This window comes from Larimichthys crocea, chromosome XIII (genome assembly GCF_000972845.2).
Source record: "Larimichthys crocea isolate SSNF chromosome XIII, L_crocea_2.0, whole genome shotgun sequence".
Taxonomy (NCBI): domain Eukaryota; kingdom Metazoa; phylum Chordata; class Actinopteri; family Sciaenidae; genus Larimichthys; species Larimichthys crocea.
This window is the reverse complement of record NC_040023.1, coordinates 40,440,723-40,462,829: the sequence shown is the minus strand read 5'-3', so window position 1 is coordinate 40,462,829 and position 22,107 is coordinate 40,440,723. Positions and strand designations below refer to the sequence as shown.

Genomic DNA, 22,107 nt, shown 5'->3' with positions numbered 1-22,107 from the left:
GAAAGCGGAAGTAGCCCCCGGAAGGCCAAGCATGCAAACACCACAAAATGAGTGTATTAGAAGAGTAGAATCACGTTTGAAGAGGGCAGGGTTTGTAGCAACAGGTCAGATTAGCGGAAAGGAAAGTCACAACTTTACAAACCTCTTCAGGTTTGTGCCCTGAAATGCCTGAATAAAGGAGCTGGCACTATTGAACACTGCTAGTAGATTTAATAAGTTATATAATCAAAGAACCATAACCCAGGTGAACATAGATGAGAAATACAATTATTACGCGTAAACATAGTGGGGAGGGAAGTTAATGACTCTCTGTACTGAACTGGATATTAGAGCCCACTGTCATATAAACATAAATATGGTACTTTTCATGTGCAAAATGTGGCACAATGACAAAGCAGACAATTCAAACCAAATGACCTCTGAGGCACACTAAAATAATTCTAACCCCATAAAAAAAAGTGATTAAAAGAGAAAAGAGATATGGTTTCATGCATGATATAGTGAACAGATGGTCATAAAAGTTGACTCTTGCATTTTGCATCAGTTAAATATTCATCCCTGCCTATGTAACAGGTTTAAAATGATAAGTTAAAATTATTGTACACATAAATAATAATCATAAGAATCAACAAACTGTTAAAAAGGACAGTTTAAAATGTGTGTTTATTTTAGGTTGTTTTGTATTCTTTTTGTTAAAGTAGTCAGAGAATAACCTGTTATCTACAAAGTGGTCAATCTGACACTGAGATAATGGCTTCTGTCCTCTACTGACCTACCTGGGGAAATGTCACGGAGGAAACAACACGCATCACTCACAGGATATTCTCCCCATTTTCAGGGGGAACCATAATCATTGCAAACTCTTGTAATTAGTCAATAAATAATCAATACTCAACTTGTTCACCAGCTATAATATATTTGTTTCACTGTAAGATGAGTAGATATTTCATGAATCATTTTTACTTTTACAAAATATTAACATGAAGGTGCATTAAAGAAATGAGGCAAAAATATTATATTTTTTTTGTCTTTATTTAATGCAAGCAGATTTCATTCACTTTTCAATTCCAGTTAGATAGTAGATTAAAATAATCAATAAGCTTTCCAGTGTTGATGTCATCGAGGCCTACATTTATGCCATCTCATGGAAGATGTGACATGGCAGCCATTACATGTCCTTACTGCAGATGTAAGGTAGAGATTCCAAACACTTTGACTTTTGGAAAATGGATTCTCTAAAAAAAGAGACAGAATAATGACATAAAAAGGCAGCTCAACTGAACAAAGAATCATTTTTACAATAATACAGTATTGTTGCAAGAATGAATGTGTGCTCAGTTTCCTTTTCAATATAAATCTTAATTAGTATGTCAACAAGTAACATTTTTTACTTTCCCACTCATCTTCATGACCATGCAGGATCCCTCATTCTGGTCATCCAGGAGCGCCAAAAAGTCCTTAGGACCGGGGTGCTGTCAGTCCAATCCATTTTCCAGTCTGAAACATAATGCCTATTTCAGAACATCTCTCTTTGAATCCTGCTTTATAAAATGTCTGACTGTCTGCTACCAAAAGGGCTGGCTCAAGTTTTATGGATGGATGGTATTGATGGATACTGGGCCTAAAAACTCCATTTACAGTACTTCCCAGTCAGGACAGTGGTTTCAACCTTTTCATCTATCTCTAAGCAAGACAAAGAAAGGCGTTTTTTTAAAAAAGTCCAACTTTTCCTTAAACATCACTGAACAATCAGGTACTTTAGTAAAACTCATGGTTCAGTGCAACTTCTCTGTTAGAAAGAGATTAAAACCATGTCAAAAAATAAACCTCAAAATGTGACAAAAAATTGTAATTTAGAAGGCCACTTTGTATCATGTAACTGTCAATTTCCCATACTGATAAATCTACAGTATATGAATTATTACCAACAGGCCTGTCTGTCTTTCTATAAAGTCACTCACCTCAGGTACTGACAGCCCCGATCCAGACAGAGTGATGGTTTATCCACCTTACTGACCTAAGTCTAACTAACGTGCATCTTTTGGATTTCTGAAGGAGACCAGATGTGCATTGCTAACATGCAGAGAAACTAGAGAGGGAGACATAAACAGATGTTGAGATAGGAAGCAAAATAATGCAGGGGAGATGCTATTTCTTTCTTATAAACATAAATTATTCATATTACATCTGCATCGGGCCAGGCTTCTGGAACCTGCGAGAGCTTCAAACGCGTTTTTCAACCCAACCCAACCGGAGGCGCATTTAGGTTCACCACCTGAAAATGATTGCGTATTGGTTTAGAAATGTTTAACATGTTACACATCAAAATAACCCTTACTGTACTTGCAGCTCATAATATTAACGAATCCAAAACAAATGCAAGTCTATATAAAATGCCATAAGTCATCCTGCTTATGGATGAAGTAGCAAGTGGAATGGAGCTTTGGAATCTCTCACTGCAAAGTTGAAATACACTTGTAGCCTTGACTTGTCGTATTTAGCAGAAGAGAATTAGTAGTTAATATTACAGTTACAATCCTACACAACATGCGCATACCTTCAGGTCGGGAGCAGCTGTAGCTGTCAGCTGTAATCAGAAAGAACACATTATCAACAGTGAACTTTAACAGAAAATTTGCTTAAATTCAATTAATTCTTCAACTCTTTTCTGCACTAAAACCTGGACATATGACACAGAATGGGACAGAATGTTAGAGTTAGTGTCAGAAAGAAGAAATGTTAATAATACAATTATTTCTTTAGATTTTACTTACAAGCAGCTGTCCACTAATCAGCAAGAGCAGGCCAAAATGAAAAACGGATGCCATCTGTGTAAACATAAAATACTAAAGTAAATAATTCCATACAGCAATGACACAATGAAATACACACTCAAGACTTTATACTGCAATGGCCACAGTAATAAAACAGGAATGTGCTAATCAAAGTTGTGGGAAAGTAAATGTCAGAATAATGCTAAAAATGAGAGCATTGCCTGGATCTCTTGAAATATATATGTCAAACTTTTAATGAATCACAGCATTTTTTTTAAGAAAATGTCTTTTTGTTGAAATACAAAATTTCAATAAATAATAAATGATGCAGAGAGTATACAAGTAGCAGTCTTACCTTTGTTGCAATGATCCAGTAAGGTTACAGTTGCAGCGAGGTGCGAGTGATTCAGAGAAGGAAGCCCGTCTTTATAAACCTTCAGCTGCTGTGGCCTGAAATGCTCTGAGCTGTGCTATTACTTACACCAATAAGGAGCTGGCAGTATTGACACATGGTATTTAATAATGTTAATGTAAGTAAATTAAACCACATACCTCAGCTGAACCATCATAAACATGTTGAGGAAATGAGTGACTTTGAAATGATCTTATTGACCTTCAGCACTACCGCACTTTTACTGCGCAACAATGTGTCACAATGTACAAAGCAGACAATTCAATTAACAGTTAAAATACAACCAAACACGGTTGTATACACAAATAAGATAAGAGGCTGCGGCAAGCTGCTTATTCTCTCAAACTTCATTGTCTCTTGTCTTTTGGACGGACAATGGGGATCTCGCCATTATGTTTGTACTGTATTACTGCAGTATACAAGTAAGCTAAGCTAACTCTCTGCTTTGGGGGGTCCAGTGGCAGGAAGTACGTCGTTAGAGCAGAAAGTCACATTTATTAGTTAACTTGTTGAGGAGTCGGAGAGAACTGCTACGGGCACAATGCGTTGGCATATATTGTGTAAGGGCAGCAAGCACAGTATTTCATAATGACCCTGTTGCAGTTAAATAAGACATTGTGGCAGCAAACACACAGACTAAAGACTCCACCCAGAGGGTTGCTGCAATGATTTGGAGCCGATGTGGCAGAGCAGAGGTGGATGTTTTCGCCTCAGAAACACCCCTGCATTGTCCCCTCTGGTACTCACTAATGGAGAGGACCAGTACTCTGGGATAGAATGACTGGGCTCATACTTGGCCCCCTGCAATCGATATGCCTTTTCCCCGTATTCTGCTCATTTAAGATCACGACTCCTGATCACATTAGCAAGAAAAACACATTAATAAAACATAAATAAACCAAAATGAGCCCTAAGGTACACCAAAGCAAGTTTTAAACACAATAAATTAAATAAAGTGTTAGAATGTTGGTCACTTTGATGAGGTGGCAGTCGCAAGCAACAGGTAGCAGGTTATTCAGGAAAGGAAACTCCAACTTTACTAAACCTCCTGAAATGCTGTGCCCTGAAATGCTCTGAGCTGTGTCGATTAACTTATAGCATTAAAGGAGCTGGAAATATGATACACTGCCTATGTACATTGATAATGTTAATATAATTAAACAAACAGTATACCTCAGGTGATATAGATGAACCATCATCTATTACTCATCAGCATAGTTAGTGAGGTGAGGTTAATGACTGACTGTGCTGAACGGATATTATACAACAAGTAGGTCTGCCAGCAACTATTGGTCAACTAGTTTAGATGTGCTTTAATCAGCAGGACAGCACACCTGATATAACTACACTGGTCCAGTGCAGGATGGCCACGAATCACACTGATGTCTTCGACATTTTATTTCTCTCCCTTTCTCCCTCTCTGATCATCAAACACCGCGAAAACAACAAAGAAATATGAATACAAACTGTTTCAGGTTAACGTGCTAGTGTCCGTTGTTAACATAACAGAAAGTAATCTCAGACGAATCACAGAAACATTTACATCGTTCAATATCAAATAAACTGCCATATAGGGGGGAAAAGTTAGGACAATTCCAAGGGCCCACGACTGACTGGGCCCCAAAAAAAGGATTTTTTTTTTTGTCATGGGGCCAAAAATTTCTGGCGGCGCCCCTGCTGTACCACACGTTTAATATCTTTTACGTTCGTTGCAAAATGTCCCAATTAAAATGAGTAGGAGAGTAAGAAGCAGTTGTGTTTTCGTGTTATTTTGTTCAATTTTAATGATACAGGACAGCTCGGAAAAGAAACCGCTTATAAGCTAACGACCGGAGAGTTCACTCAGCAGTACGTAAGTGCGCATGCGCGCTATATCCGAACACAGCGGTTTGCTATGGGGATCGTTGCATTTGATTTAATGCACTGGGACGTTTTCCACAACTGGTCCACAGACGTCAAGAAATGCCGCTTTTCCACACATTCTTGTGATTGGCTGAAACACTTTATACATGATTTAAATATCTGTCGGTTATCATCTACAGACATTTTAATTAAAAAACGGAGAGAAACACACAAAACAGTCAATGTTTTATTCTCCACAGGCCTACAGGTAGCCTACAGTCAAATATGGAAATGTTTTTATTTGTTTGGTTTGACTTTGCTATTTTAAAATGCATGAAGTGAGAGAGAGATGAAGGTTTGGTAATAGTACTGGCATGAATTCAGGGCGTCACACGCTTTAAAAAGTGGGGTGTTCTAGGGGTGGCACATGAGCGAAATTATCTGCATTGATTATCGGGAAAATTAACCATATATATGTATAACTAGAAATAATAAAAATGCTCTGACCACTCAATCACTTTGGCAAGTTATGGCTAACAGCTGAAGGCCTGTTGCCAGCCTGGCAACAAAAAGTGGAAGAAACATTTACTTGTTACTTGCTTACTTGCTATCACTGGTGATGGTATTTTGGAAGCAGGATTTGAGTCTTCAATTTTCTGTCAAAGAACTCCCAACATCTAACCAATCTTTATTTATATAGCACAACACAAACAAATAAAGAATGCAATACAAAGTGCTTCACAAACTAAAAAACATCTGACAGAAATTAAGCGATATTGAAAACCCACCACAAGACAGAAAAATTAAACAGTCCACCAACTATCACCAATGAGGTCATGTTTTGGTGCAGTGTGGCTGTGAGCAGGATTACACAAAACCAACAGACAGAGAGGCACCAAACTTTGTGGAGGGATGGGGACAACAGTCTTAGCTTTCCAACGACATATGGCATGATTAGCTATGTAATTATAGCAGATGTGTATCTTACATGATTGCACATAAATAATGTTAGCTTGATGTTTCCCTCCTCTCACTACAACTCAACTTACTTGACACTTTGACTTGAAAAATGAGTCGATGGTCTGCTGTCTCTTCCTTTTAGACATGGTCTGATCATCAAACTTAGAAGTAGATGTCTGCAAATTAACAAACCTTCTGTCAGTTACCATTAACTCGATACCAAGTTTGTTTGCCACCTGGCTTGGTTAATATTGACTTAAATGTCACAAAGCAAGACATAGTTTTGTTAGTTACCGACAAAATTCCTCATTACTTACTGGTCAGATGAATGTTACAGCCTCTGCTCGCTGTCTGCTTCGTAATAAGAAATGGCAGATAGAGCTCTGAAAAAATGTTATTTTTTTATTTTTCGCGCGGCGGACCTGGTGGGTTTGGTCAAATGGCTGTGATTGGCTGGATGGCCGGATGGATCTAACTGGACCAATGGGTTTTCATGTAGCCTATGGAGAACTGACGTGCGCTCCGTTTCAGTATGCTGGTGGACCGCGAGGACGGGTAAATGGTTTAAATCTCAGAAAAAGTGTGGGGGATGAAATCGTCTTTTTGTAAAAGTGGGGGTGTCGCATCCCCCCATCCCCCACGGGTGAGTCGCCCGTGCATGAATTTAAAACTACTTTCACCACCAATCTGTCCATGGAAAAATCTCTTTTTCAGCAGATATCTTAGTCACTACAAGACTGAACTAGCAGTTTAGTGTTTATATGTGTGCTTTTTTTTTCGAGAAGGGTCTGCAGCCAGAGCCGCTACAAACCCCGCCCCCTACAAAACACGCCTCCTATAAACCACGCCCGATGTGGCTGTAGAGGCCCATAGCACTTAGAAAGTAAACAGGATGGAAACAAAGCAATAATGGGAACAATTTTAACAACTTTATCGGTTGATTGACAACAAAATGCCTCAATGCAAGCAATGCGCTTGAAACAATACATTTATACAAAAATAGAAAGTAATGTAATTCAAAAGATTATATAGCACTGCAGATTTATATATACGATATTTATTCATATAGTGACTAATGTATGTGCACAAGTCTGTTTTTCAAGAGCCACACTGTCACAGAACTTGGCCTACTACATCAGATGCCATAGGTTATGATTTCTTAAGGTTAACAAATATTGCTGGCTCTTTGACACAAATAAAATGTATTATTTAGAACTAAATATATTTTGAATAAGTATGCAATTCACAAGACTAGTAAAATAAATATGACCATACAAAAATCTTTAAAATATATAATGTAAAACACAAAGTTGAAAAGTTTTGTTTTAGAAAAAAGTTCAGACAAATGAAACAACCAGCAAGAACTTTTATTTACTATAAAAATAAAACAAACATTCAATACAGCCTCTTCAAAAACTCCAGTCCAGAGCTCTTCTGAGGTTTTTCTGTATTTTTTTTTTCCATTTTCTGTACTGCCTCCTTGCTCATGTTTTTGGCCAGGAAATGAAACAGCACCAGTTCTCACTGATGAGACAAAATTAAATAGTGATTAATAAAAGGACATTCACACTCAGAGGCTGTCATAAACAATGTACAAACAATACATATAGGTATTAGCACTCTCCTTATGTTTGTAGCAACTCAAGTCCTACTGCACTCCACAGTTGTACAGTTGTGCACAGTTGGCTCTGTCAATGGAACATTGATGGACAGCTGAAAGTGCGTGGACTGTTGCCTGTGTCATGAGTGAACAGAACGTCATCTTTCAATTGACATTAAAGTAGTCTGCCATGTTGCAGTTAACAAGATATTAACCATAAGTAAGACTGACAACAGTAATAATACAAAATATGTTATAGATAAATAAAAAGTTTCGAATTTACCTCTGGCGAAGCCCTCCTAACAAATGCCACTGGATTGTGACCCCTGGTTGTCTGGTGCTTCAACCAGGCTTGTCAAGAAGCCCAGCACTCTGTCCAGCTGCTCATCCTCCTTTTTACCCTGCCCTTCGATGATGCACAGGAGGATGCAATTTTTCCAGCGAGGACCCCCTGTAAACATATTTTTTTTTGGAGGATGCTCAAAGTAAGTGTACAAACACTAGGCTAACAGAAAATGTTTCACTTCAATAATTCATTTATCATGTTTTGACCAAAATTAGTTACAGTATGCAACCTAAATTTCCAACTCACTCAAGATGTTGCAGGTGGCCTTTACCTGAGTGACGCACGTTACGTTTGGTTTTCAGCTTGCTTAGCCCTTTCCTAAAATTTGATTAAATAGCATATATTTTAAACGTGATTAATCGGCTAAGTAATTAAATAAGATTTAATAAGACAGCTGCACAGGTGTGCTTCAGATATCACTTCAAATAACTGTACTGGCTAGAGATTTGTAAACAGTGACGTTTAAGTACATGTCAGAAATGTTCCTGAGTGATAACACACATTTATTGCAAAAATGACAGATGTATTCTTGAATCCATTTGAATGTCCATGTTTGATTTGTTTAATGCAACTTTGAAAGCTTGTTAATTGGTATTTACAAAATCTTATCAATACCTGTGGTTGGACTTACCTCTGTATTTCACAACTGACCTCTGGTGGCCCTGTAAATGAGGAATTAGGGCATGGTATGGCCCTGCCTTATGGCACAACAGGCACTGAAAAGTGTCCTCTCTCAATTTAATGAGCACCGGGAAGGTGCCCTCCAGAAATGTTGTGATGTTGGTCTATAGAAGAATAAAATACAATTAAAACTCATACTTTTTTAAACGAAATAAGGATTAAAGCAAAATATATTGCTAACCCTAAACTGGCCATTAAATTCATAAAAGTTACTAAAACACAGTAGCAGGAATAAAACATTTTTCATTAAATCTGCATGCATACATGTCACACATAACTTTTAAACTTACAAAATCGGATTATGGTAAATTTATGTTCTATGCATTGTTCCTTGAAAGAGCCTTACTATTCTTTCCAAAGCAACCAGACTGCATTTCAAGTAACGTATTTTGAAACTGTAAACCACACTTCAACCAAACTTCACCAGCACACATATTACCGAAACTATTCAGTTTGATATGTTGAGTTAAATTAAAATTTAAAATATTCTGCTTCTACGTGCCATGTGCCCCCACGGCTTCTCTTAGCATCCCTTGCTCACTCATTACTTTTAAAAGACCACACAAAATGGGTTTGTTTACGAACATTTACTTTATTGAGTTTGTAGAAATGTGTTTTTACAAATAAAGTCCACTCTTTCTGCCTAGCAAAAGATGTCTTAAACGTTACATTAAACCTCAACATATTCCCAAAACGTGATAATAATATAAATGTGTTTTACCTGAAACGCCGTTGTCGCCTCGTCTTTGCACATACACTTGCAACACGCAGATGTGGTTTATAGGGGCGTGGTTTGAAACAGCGAGCAAAGAAATGTTTATCTTGCAAATTCAAGTACCCCTGGCTCCAAGTACCCCTGGCTGCAGCCCGCAGATCGAGGCGTGCCTCAACGTTGAGCACGCCCACATTGAGCCACGCCCCCAACGCTTGACTCCTTTCCGGGGGCCATCTGGTGGCGGAGACTATGAACTGCAAGTGGCCGCTCTGTGGACGCTAAGAATATTGTGCGCAGACGAAGACGACATAAATCAGTTTGCAAAATCTTTTTTTTTTGTTTTGACGTGCTATTTTGTGATATATGTGACAGGCAGGGGTAAGAAGTAACATATTATTTCTGAAACAGGTTAAGCCTCTGTAGTATTTGCGTTCTACACTGTAGTCAACCAGTAGCTCCAACATTGCAAATGCAGATAGATTACAGACTGCAAATAGACGTAGTGATTGAGAAAGTCAGCACAACCTACTACAGAATGTGGAAAAGTCCAGTTTTCAAACAAAGCACTGCCTAAATTTCATTAAAAAGCTGTGTCTCATAAAACAAGTGTTGTACTATGCTCCTACACCCATTTTAATAGGAGATTTAGCTTAAAGCTCGAGGTCGTGTGACAACCCTGTTGTTGTTGAGCCATTTCTCTTCCTTTTCAGTCTACAGGAAGACCATGAGGCATTCTGCACTGAAGTTATGGACACGCGACATTTGCAGGCATTTTCTGCTTTTGAAGTGTAGGCTAAGTTCAGTGTTCAGTGTTCAGTGTGTTCAACTAAGGAATAAAATAGTGCCACTAAATGTAAAACCTGAAAATCTCCCAGTGTATATATTTTCTTTTTTTTACAAGTACAAAAATAAATAATATTTTTAATTATATATATATATATTATATATATATATATATATATAATATATATAATATATATAATATATAATATATCATGTGGGCGTGGCTCAACGTTGAGGCACGCCTCGAGGAATTGGCGCCAAACATGAAATCTTTTGATTAATAATTTATTTAAGAAGGTAATTGCATAACCGCAAACTGTCGTGCCAATAACGACGTTAAAGCCACCCTCTTGTGTAATATTGCTTAATTAAAGCATCCACTTCTCTCTTTTCAACCTTGCCCGGTTGAAAAAATGTAAACACTGACGGGTGTTACAAGGTTAAAAAGACAGATGGTAAAAATGAAGTTAAAATTATGTACACATAAATAATAATCAGAGATCACTCACAACAGTTAAAAAAAGTGTCACTGTCACACATCTCAGCATTTTTTAAAATTTCTTTATGATCTAAAGGTGCAGTTGCAGCAACAGGTAGTGGTATTATCAGGGAAATCTTCAAAATCTTCAGCTCGCTTAATACTAATTACATACTAATATTAGTAGAAATATTTAGTACAGTAACACTCTTGTGTAAGATGAGTAGACTTCAAGAATAATTGGACATTTACAAAATAGTACATGAATGGTATTTGGGAGAAATTACACAAACAGGCAAAATATTATTATTTTTTTTGTCTTTATGTTATGCAAGCAGATTTCATTCACTTTCAATTCCCAGTTAATTGAAAGTAGATTAAAATAATCAATAAGCTTTCCGTGTTGATGTCCTTCAGAGCTCTATCTGCATTTCTTTATTACGAAGCAGACAGCGAGCAGAGGCTGTAACAGTCATCTGACCAGTAAGTAATGAGGAATTTTGTCGGTAACTAACAAAACTATGTCTTGCTTTGTGACATTTAAGTCAATATTAACCAAGCCAGGTGGCAAACAAACTTAGCATCGAGTCAAGTTAATGGTAACTGACAGAAGGTTTGCTAATCTGCAGACATCTACTTCTAAGTTTGATGATCAGACCATGTCTAAAAGGAAGAGACAGCAGACCATCCACTCATTTTTCAAGTCAAAGTGTCAAGTAAGTGGAGTTGTAGTGAGAGGAGGGAAATATCAAGCTAACATTATTTATGTGCAATCATGTAAGATACACATCTGCTATAATTACATAGCTAATCATGCCATATATCGTTGGAAAGCTGAGACTGTTGTGATTCGTTTGATGCCGACCATTTCAAGATAAAATCACAACAGGCATAATCAACGCCACAACCGAGCAATCACGCAATTATGACACAAACACGCCTGAACAGTGTGGCTGTGTGCCATATTCACAAGGAAAAGCTTGACATGTTAAACAGGAAGGCAATTGCCAAAGAATTCATTTCATGCAAAGACAGTAGGAGGAGTACTTTTGGAAGTTTTGAGTAGGGGTTGGGAGTAACCAGATTCCTTCCCTGGCCTGAGCCCCATCCCTCCACAAAGTTTGGTGCATCTCTGTTCTGTTGGTTTTGTGTAATCCTGCTCACAGCCACACTGCACCAAAACATGACCTCATTGGTGAATAGTTGGTGGACAGTGTTTAATTTTTCTGTCTTGTGGTGGGTTTTCAATATTCGCTTAATTTCTGTCAGATGTTTTTTAGTTTGTGAAGCACTTTGTATTGCATTCTTTATTTGTATTGTGTTGTGCTATATAAATAAAGATTGAGTTAGATGTTGGGGAGTTCTTTGACAGAAAATTGAAGACTCAAATCCTGCTTCCAAAATACCATCACCAGTGATAGCAAGTAAGCAAGTAACAAGTAAATGTTTCTTCCACTTTTTGTTGCCAGGCTGGCAACAGGCCTTCAGCTGTTAGCCATAACTTGCCAAAGTTGATTGAGTGGTCAGAGCATTTTAATTATTTCTAGTTATACATATATATGGTTAATTTTCCCGATAATCAATGCAGATAATTTCGCTCATGTGCCACCCCTAGAACACCCCCACTTTTTAAAGCGCTGTGACGCCCCTGAATTCATGCCAGTACTATTACCAAAACCTTCATCTCTCTCTCACGTCATGCATTTTAAAATAGCAAAGTCACAACCCAAACAAATAAAAACATTTCAATATTTGACTGTAGGCTACCTGTAGGCCTGTGGAGATAAAACATTTGACTGTTTTGTAGTGTTTCTCTCCGTTTTTAATTAAAATGTCTGTAGATGATAACCGACAGATATTTAAATCATGTATAAAGTGTTTCAGCCAATCACAAGAATGTGTGGAAAAGCGGCATTTCTTGACGTCTGTGGACCAGTTGTGGAAAACGTCCCAGTGCATTAAATCAAATGCAACGATCCCCATAGCAACCGCTGTGTTTCGGATATAGACGCGCATGCGCACTTACGTACTGCTGAGTGAACTCTCCGGTCGTTAGCTTATAAGCGGTTTCTTTTCCGAGCTGTCCTGTATCATTAAAATTGAACAAAATAACACGAAACACAACTGCTTACTCTCCTACTCATTTTAATTGGGACATTTTGCAACGAACGTAAAAGATATTAAACGTGTGGTACACGCAGGGGCGCCGCCAGAAATTTTGGGCCCCATGACAAAAAAAAAAAATCCTTTTTTTGGGGCCCAGTCAGTCGTGGGCCCTTGGAATTGTCCTAACTTTTCCCCCCTATATGGCAGTTTATTTGATATTGAACGATGTAAATGTTTCTGTGATTTCGTCTGAGATTACTTTCTGTTATGTTAACAACGGACACTAGCACGTTAACCTGAAACAGTTTGTATTCATATTTCTTTGTAGTTTTCGCGGTGTTTGATGATCAGAGAGGGAGAAAGGGAGAGAAATAAAATGTCGAAAGACATCAGTGTGATTCGTGGCCATCCTTGCACTGGACCAGTGTAGTTATATCAGGTGTGCTGTCCTGCTGATTAAAGCACAATCTAAACTAGTTGACCAATCAGATTGCTTGGTCAGACCTACTTGTTGTATAATATCCGGTTCAGCACAGTCAGTCATTAACCTCACCTCACTAACTATGCTGATGAGTAATAGATGATGGTTATCATCTATATCACCTGAGGTATACTGTTTTGTTTAATTATATTAACATTATCAAATGTACATAGGCAGTGTATCAATATTGCCAGCTCCTTTAATGCTATAAGTTAATAGACACAGCTCAGAGCATTTCAGGGCACAGCATTTCAAGGAGGTTTAGTAAAGTTGGAGTTTCCTTTCCCTGAATAACCTGCTACCTGTTGCTGCGACTGCCACCTCATCAAAGTGACCAACATTTCTAACACTTTATTTAATTTATTGTGTTTAAACTTGCTTTGGTGTACCTTAGGGCTCAATTTTGGTTTATTTTATGTTTTATTAATGTGTTTTTCTTTGCTAATGTGATCAGGAGTCGTGATCTTAAATGAGCAGAATACGGGGAAAGGCATATCGATGGCAGGCTGGCCAAGTATGAGCCCAGTCATGCTATCCCAGAGTACTGGTCCTCTCCATTAGTGAGTACCAGAGGGGACAATGCAGGGGTGTTTCTGAGGCGAAAACATCCACCTCTGCTCTGCCACATCGGCTCCAAATCATTGCAGCTACCCCTGGGTGGAGTCTTTAGTCTGTGTGTTTGCTGCCACAAATGTCTTATTTACAATGCAAGAGGGTCATTATGGAAATACTGTGCTGCTGCCCTATACACAATATATGCCAATCGCATTGTGCCAGTAGCAGTTCTCTCAGCACTCCTCAACAAGTTAACTTAATAAATGTGACTTTCTGCTCTAACGACGTACTTCCTGCCACTAGGACCCCCCAAAAGCAGAGAGTTAGCTTAGCTTACTTAGTTATCTGCAGTAATACAGTACAAACCATAATGGCGAGATCCCCATTGTCCGTCCAAAAGACAAGAGACAATGAAGTTTGAGAGAATAAGCAGCTTGCCGCAGCCTCTTATCTTATTTGTGTATACAACCGTGTTTGGTTGTATTTTAACTGTTAATTGAATTGTCTGCTTTGTACATTGTGACACATTTTGCGCAGTAAAAGTGCGGTAAGTGCTGAAGGTCAATAAAGATCATTTCAAAGTCACTCATTGTCCTCAACATGTTGATGAGGTATCAGCTGAGGTATGTGGTTTAATTTACTTACATTAACATTATTAAATACCATGTGTCAATACTGCCAGCTCCTTTATTGGTGTAAGTAAATAGGCACAGCTCAGAGCATTTCAGGCCACAGCAGCTGAAGGTTTATAAAGACGGGGCTTCCTTTCTCTGAATCACTCGCTACCTGCTGCTGCAACTGTAACCTTACTGGATCATTGCAACAAAGGTAAGACTGCTACTTGTATACTACTCTGCATCATTTATTATTTATTGAAATTTTGTATTTTCAACAAAAAGACATTTTCTTAAAAAAAATGCTGTGATTCATTAAAAGTTTGACATAATATATTTCAAGAGATCCAGGCAATGCTCTCATTTTTAGCATTCATTCTGACATTTACTTTCCCACAACTTTGATTAGCACATTCCTGTTTTTATTACTGTTGGCCATTGCAGTATAAAGTCTTGAGTGTGTATTTCATTGTGTCATTGCTGTATGGAATTATTTACTTTAGTATTTTATGTTTACACAGATGGCATCCGTTTTTCATTTTGGCCTGCTCTTGCTGATTAGTGGACAGCTGCTTGTAAGTAAAATCTAAAGAAATAATTGTATTATTAACATTTCTTCTTTCTGACACTTAACTCTAACATTCTGTCCCATTCTGTGTCATATGTCCAGGTTTTAGTGCAGAAAAAGAGTTGAAGAATTAATTGAATTTAAGCAAATTTTCTGTTTAAAGTTCACTGTTGATAATGTGTTCTTTCTGATTACAGCTGACAGCTACAGCTGCTCCCGACCCTGAAGGTATGCGCATGTTGTGTAGGATTGTAACTGTAATATTAACTACTAATTCATCTTCTGCTAAATACGACAAGTCAAGGCTACCAAGTGTATTTCAACTTTGCAGTGAGAAGATTCCAATAAGCTCCACATTCACTATGCTACTTCATCCATAAGCAGGACTGACTTATGGCATTTTATATAGACTTGCATTTGTTTTGGATTCAGTTAATATTAATGAGCTGCAAGTACAGTAAGGGTTATTTTGATGTGTAACATGTTAAACATTTCTAAACCAATACGCAATCATTTTCAGGTGTTGAACCTAAATGCGCCTCCGGTTGGGTTGAGGTTGAAAAACGCTGTTTGAAGCTCTCGCAGGTTCCAGAAGCCTGGCCAGATGCAGATGTAATATGAATAATTTATTGTTAATATAGAAAGAAATAGCATCCTCCCTGCATTATTTTGCTTCCTATCTCAACATCTGTTTATGTCTCCCTCTCTAGTTTCTCTGCATGTTAGACAATGCACATCTGGTCTCCTTCAGAAATCCAAAAGATGCAGCGTTAGTTAGACTTATGGTCAGTAAGGTGGATAAAACCATCACTTCTGTCTGGATCGGGGCTGTCATTGTACCTGAGGTGAGTGACTTTATAGAAAGACAGACAGGCATGTTGGTAATAATTCATATACTGTAGATTTATCAAGTATGGGAAATTGACAGTTACATGATACAAAGTGGCCTTTTCTTAAATTACAAATTTTTTGTCACATTTTGAGGTTTTATTTTTTGACATGGTTTTAACTCATTTTCTACAAGAGGAAAGTTGCACTGAACCATGAGTTTTACTAAAGTTACCTGATTGTTTCAGTGATGTTTAAGGAAAAGTTGGACTTTTTTAAAAAATTCGCTTTTTCTTTGTCTTGCTTAGAGATAGATGAAAAGGTTGAAACCACTGTCCTGACTGTGAAGTACTGTAAATGGAGCTTTTTAGGCCCAGTATCCATCAATACATCCATCCATAAAACTTGAGCCAGCCCTTTTGGTAGCAGACAGTCAGACATTTTTATAAAGCAGGATTCAAAGAGTAGATGTTCTGAAATTAGGCATTATGTTTCAGACTGGAAAATGGATGTGGACTGACAGCACCCCGGTCCCTAAGGACTTTTTGGCGCTCCTGGATGACCAGAATGAGGGATCCTGCATGGTCATGAAGATGAGTGGGAAAGGTAAAAAAATGTTACTTGTTGACATACTAATTATGATTTATATTGAAAAGGAACATGAGCACACATTCATCTATTTGCAACAATACTGTATTATTGTAAAAATGATTCTTTGTTCAGTTGAGCTGCCTTTTTATGTCATTATTCTGTCTCTTTTTTTTAGAGAAATCCATTTTCCAAAAGTCAAAGTGTTTGGAATCTCTACCTTACATCTGCAGTAAGGACATGTAATGGCTGCCATGTCACATCTTCCATGATGATGGCATAAATGTTAGGCCTCGATGACATCAACACTGGAAAGCTTATTGATTATTTTAATCTACTTTCAATTAACTGGAATTGAAAGTGAAATGAAATCTGCTTGCATTAAATAAAGACAAAAAAAAATAATAATATTTTTGCCTCATTTCTCTTAAATGCACATTCATGTTAATATTTTGTAAAAGTAAAAATGATTCATGAAATATCTACTCATCTTACAGTGAAACAAAATATATTATAGCTGGTGAACAAGATTGAGTATTGATTATTTATTGACTAATTACAAGAGTTTGCAATGATTATGTTGTCCCCCTGAAAATGGGGAGAAATAATCATGTGAGTGATGCAGTGTTGTTTCCTCAGTGACATTTCCCCAGGTAGGTCAGTAGAGACAGAAGCCATTAATCTCAGTGTCAGATTAAGACCACTTTGTAGATAACAGGTTAATTCTATGACTAGCTTTAACAAAAAGAATACATTAAACAACCTAAAATAAACACAGCATTTTAACTGTCCTTTTAACAGTTTTGAGTGATCTTATGATTATTATTTATGTGTACAATAATTTTAACTTAATCATTTTTAAACCTGTTACATAGGCAGGGATGAATAGTTTAACTGAATGCAAAATGCAAGAGTCAACTTTTATGACCATCTGTAACATATATCATGCATGAAACCATAATCTCTTTTCTCTTTTAATCACTTTTTTTTATGGTGTTAGAATTATTTTAGTGTGCCTCAGAGGTCAATTTGGTTTTGAATTGTCTGCTTTGTACATTGTGCCACATTTTGCACATGAAAAGTACCATAAGTTTATGTTTATATAGACAGGTGGAGGCTCTAATATCCAGTTCAGTACAGAGAGTCATTAACTTCACCTTACCCCACTATGTTGACGAGTAATAAATAATGGTTATCATCTATGTCACCTGAGGTATATGGTTTTCTTTGATTATATTAACATTATTAAATCTACATAGGCAGTGTATCAATAGTGCCAGCTCCTTTAATTCAGAGCATTTCAGGGCACAACACATGAAGAAGGTTTAGTAAAGTTGGACTTTCCTTTCCCTGACTAATCTGCTACCTGTTGCTACAACTGCCATCTCATCAAAGTGATTTCTAACATTTCTAACAGCTCATTTGTGGTGTTTGAAATTGCTTTGGTGTGCCTCAGGGGTCAATTTAGCTTTCTTTTATGTTTCATTAATGTGTTCACTGCTAGTTTCATGGAAGAGTCATGATATTGACATTAAAGCTGATGGATGCGTCAGTAGTCAAAGAGCAAATGGTTACTGCAGATATTCAAACAGTCATGTCAGTGATTATGAACAACATAACTGTCACTTTTATCTAAGATATGATTAGTTAGTCTCATTAAGAGACTATCATACGGTGTGTAAATGACCTGTTTAAGCCACTCAAAGTTTGCCAACAAAGATGGTGCTATTTGTATACATGCATACTGTATATATCTTTTTCATGTTTGTCAAAACCATAGCTAGATTCACAAACAACAGCAACAACACAGACACACACACACACACACACACACACACCATCATCATCATTATCATCATCACTGAGCTAAATCACAGAGAACTTCAATGGACTACATGTTAAACCGGAGCGAACATCTGCCTCCCTCTGGGAAATGTACACAGAGGGTTGTTAGGAAGTAATTTGGAAGTCTCAAATTGAATCCTGTATTGATTAAAGAATGAGTCAATGAGCAGCAAAACTCTGCCTGAGCTGCACAGTTTGAAGTCAAACACTGACAGATCAGATAGTTTGAATTTAAAAATGCAGGGAATGAAAAAATGTTTAATTTGTGGTTGACTGATTCATATTTGTTTCTTTGGATATGCAAACAAGGTGTAGATTCTAATAATGTCAAAAATCTGCTTTTATTATTGTCCATCATGTTTTGTACACTCTTTACAATACAGCTGTATTCAGTGTGTCTCTTCACCTCTGAATCCATTAGTAGATAATGTAACTTAGAATGAAAACAAGTTTCAAGGTACACACGTAAAAGCTTTTTAGTCTGTTACTCATTTTTATTGTGTAACCTCCGGTTTACCTCCTCTGTCCTCTGTGGCTCTAAGTGTTTTCACTTGTTTGAACCAATTGCTTTCTAAGGCACTTTCCCCCTTGTGAATGCACCAGCTTGTGTGGAAAAGAGTTAAAAACCAGTGTAATTCCCCAGCATCCTAACACTGTAACAAGGAACAAGATGTCCCCTTTATGGCTCTTGCTTTACAGAGGGTACAATAGCTAATTTTCCACTGTCACCTTTTCGACTTTGTCTTTTTATTTCTTAGTTTCTACTCTCTCTTTTTATACACACATATACACACGCAGACCTTCACGAAAAACAAACATGTGCATGGACATTTATCACAAACAGCCAAATTTCCTCCTGGGGATCCTGTGAAGGATTCACTGTCTCTAACACACACTTTTTGGCAAAAAGCAACTAAATTATTCAATTATTCATGCCATATTTTTGCTGACTCACATTTGTCATGTCACACTGATTCAGCAAAAGTTTTTGCGTGGATGAAAAGCTTCATTTAAGCTTGGAAACTTAAAGAATTCTTTTCTCTTTTGCTTTTGCAGCAACGTGGACACTGATGAACTGTGTGGTAAGTTGATCCGTCACCTAAATAAGAGCAACTTTTAATGTCAGTAGCTTTATCACACTTTACCTCCAAAACAGTAGCACCATAGACTCAAATGCTATTTGACATTTTCCCAGCATAAGGAAGGAACCATGTTACATGTGGTCACATGCTCTATGATCAAACCCCTGTAGGCTGTGTGACTGAGGTGTCATACCAATGCTGCTTCAACAAAACACCCACACTCCTGTCCTAGTTGTTTAACTCACAAAATGTTTCTTTCCCCCCACCCCCTTCTGCTCTGAAGAGTATTTCTCCCAGCACCTTGGTGAATATGAGAATGTTCTTGCTGCCTTAGAAGACCTGAATATGTCCATCCTGAAGGCAATGGATAAAACAAAGAAGGTAAGTCAGTGAAAAGATAAGCCTGCTTCTCTCAACAGGACACACAAAGCTATATGGGAACCTCTTCGTTTTAACCATAAACATAAATCAAATAAAAAAGCAGTAGAATGTGGAAAAGTAGGTTTTAATGTCAGAATTGAATTGGGCCATATCTTGTGTTTTTTCTTGCTTGTGTATAGAATTGGTTGGAGGTCCTGATGAAAATAAAGTTATTTTGAGTATACTTAGTTCTTTTGCATGCACCTTTGAGACAGATCTTGTAAAACGGCATCGCCAGGCTTCAATGTCAGCACATCCGCCATGTTTGTGGCTCTGTAAGGCTACACACTGGTGGGCTCAGCATCATCACTAACATTTGTTAATTGTCGGTGAGCACAAACTGAAGCTGCAGCTATAGGGAATGTCAGTCTTTCAGGTATTTGGTCATAGACAAATTAAATGATAACCTGCTTTTGCTTCTAGAGGAAAGGTCAGAGGTTTACTGCAGTTGTCCTGGTAATCCTCTTGGCACCATGGATATCTATATCAAATTTAAACGCAATACATCCAAATGTTGTCAAAATACTTTGCTAGAAACCAGAAATGTCAATGCTGAATTTGACTGATCTGTAAAGAGTGAGTTAGCAGAATGTGTTTGTGTGTGTGTCTTTTACGTTGACTGACTCATGACTGTGGGGTGTGACAGTTTTGGCTCGGTTTAACGGTTTAAAAATGTACTTTAAAAAAAATCATCTAAAATCTGGATGATAATAAGAGGTGTCTGATTTACTCGCCTTATGGCCAAAAACTTCACGCTACAAATCTTTTCCCAGCGTTCTCCTCTGCTGGCTTCCTCAGATCTCGGATTTCCATTACAGAGCCAAACAGGACGAGCCAGGGCTTATTCATGCTACTCATTAACCTCCAGGACAAAACATGTTATGATTCTTTCTGGACATGGAGGCAACACAGACGAGGATTGTGGCTGCGTTGCCAAACAAATACTGCTTTTGATCATGCTTTGGAAAATGCTTTATGTCCTCTTGATCTCACTGTAGTCAGTGGCTTAAGATGAGAAGCTTTTACATTGGAGAGGAAAATAAGAGACATGGGGGTAGTGACGGGGAGAAGGCAAACAGACAGAGATGAAGGACAAATGGTAAAGAGAAACAGCACGAGGAAGTAAGGTGGCTTATTAGATCGTCTTTTTCTTGCTCTGTGGTATCTCATCTGGCATGTATGACACACGCTGTGAAGCTTAAATTGCCCCTCAGATCTGCACTCAAGCAGACATGTCTCATTGCGGCTCCTGCAGAAACACAGTGTGGGAGTCAAACTGTTCATTTGTCACTGGTAGTTTTTTTATTAGCAGATAAAGAAGTAACACGTGGTGACATCCAACTTCAACACCTCAGAAACAAAGATAAATGGCAATGGCAGTTAAAGATTTGAGTTTAGTAAATGGACACTGGACGTGTGGACAGAATAAAGACAACAGTGATTATAAATGAATAAATGAAGTAGTAGAAAAACTATTTAAGTTTCCAGTCCAAGAAAAAGGTGTTTTTCTTGAAATAGGTTTCAAAAAGGTTCAGACCTACAAAAGCACAGCAAAGATTCAGCCTTCAGTTTTATGAAGGAAATGAAACAGCTACAATGCAATCCCTTTGCAATCATTCAACGACCTCAACATGCACCGAGCTGTGATAAGGTGCGAAAATCAAATTGCACCTCAAATTATCGTTCTGTTTTCCAAGAAAATAGTTAAGGTCGGAAAATGAGACAGCAGGAGAGAAAGAGAAGGAACAGCAGAGGCAGAATGGATGTAAGATTTTGTCATTTGAAAAGGGATAATTCAGCTTGATGTGGACTTCTAATGTCAGCTCTCATGAAGTGCACAGGGAAAACAGGACTCCAAACACTTCTGCAGTCAATCTCACAAATCATTTTTTTCCCCATCAAGACACTCTTCACTTGTTGTTTCTTCACAGACATAAAGTACAAAATGGATATTTGAGCTCAAATGAAAACAAATTACTCTGAACAAATTGGACAGAACTGAGGCGTTATTGACCAAGGCATTAACTTTACAACACTGGACTGCAATTTCACGTTGCTATAGTGTACTCCTTGAAGCATAATTCATAGTTTTCCCTTCTATAAAGCATGTGTTAGGCCATAAATGATTCCTGTGATCCTAAAATGAGTCATAGCCCAAGAAAAGAAAATGAAAAATGTATGACAAGCTGTATTTCTCTGTCTGTTCGCAAGTATTGGCTGTGCAAAAAGAAGAACAGATGCTGAATTCGTCACAGGCTAAAGCTTGGTCGTCTCTGTTGAACTGTGTATTTGAGTGGGTGGTCTCTGGCTGTGGATGTGTATGAGGGGGCTGCATGTGTGCATTTGCATTTTTCAAAGAGGGGGGGTTGTTAGTGTGCATTTGTGTGAACTTACATATGCACAACCTAATTTGTGTGTGCGTGCACAAT

The 22,107-nt window shown here is 37.7% G+C and overlaps 2 protein-coding genes and 1 long non-coding RNA gene across 4 annotated transcripts in view; 2 read left to right on the top strand and 1 right to left on the bottom strand.

Moving 5' to 3' along the window:
• Positions 1-22,107, top strand: part of necab1 (N-terminal EF-hand calcium binding protein 1) — a 54,857-nt gene that overhangs the window by 15,707 nt on the left and 17,043 nt on the right. Inside the window, exons 4-5 of the mRNA XM_010737952.3 lie at positions 19,233-19,258; positions 19,542-19,639. Of these exons, the coding sequence (XP_010736254.2) occupies positions 19,233-19,258; positions 19,542-19,639 (124 nt within the window). The remainder of the gene's footprint in view (positions 1-19,232; positions 19,259-19,541; positions 19,640-22,107) is intronic.
• LOC113747215 (uncharacterized) lies at positions 2,569-3,165 on the bottom strand. Its single transcript, XR_003463445.1, has 3 exons — positions 3,130-3,165; positions 2,775-2,828; positions 2,569-2,587 (listed from the first exon to the last, which is right to left on the bottom strand). It is a non-coding gene; the product is annotated as an uncharacterized LOC113747215 (long non-coding RNA).
• LOC109139751 (snaclec coagulation factor IX/factor X-binding protein subunit B-like) lies at positions 13,949-16,715 on the top strand. Of its 2 annotated transcripts, XM_019264181.2 has the most exons (7): positions 13,949-14,561; positions 14,869-14,922; positions 15,113-15,143; positions 15,436-15,527; positions 15,626-15,760; positions 16,241-16,349; positions 16,510-16,715. In XM_019264181.2, the coding sequence occupies exons 2-7, from the start codon at positions 14,869-14,871 to the stop codon at positions 16,575-16,577; spliced, it is 489 nt and encodes a 162-aa protein (XP_019119726.1). In that variant the 5' UTR covers positions 13,949-14,561; the 3' UTR covers positions 16,578-16,715. The 2 variants fall into 2 exon arrangements, with proteins under 2 accessions (XP_019119726.1, XP_019119725.1); XM_019264180.2 differs by having other exon boundaries at positions 13,949-14,922.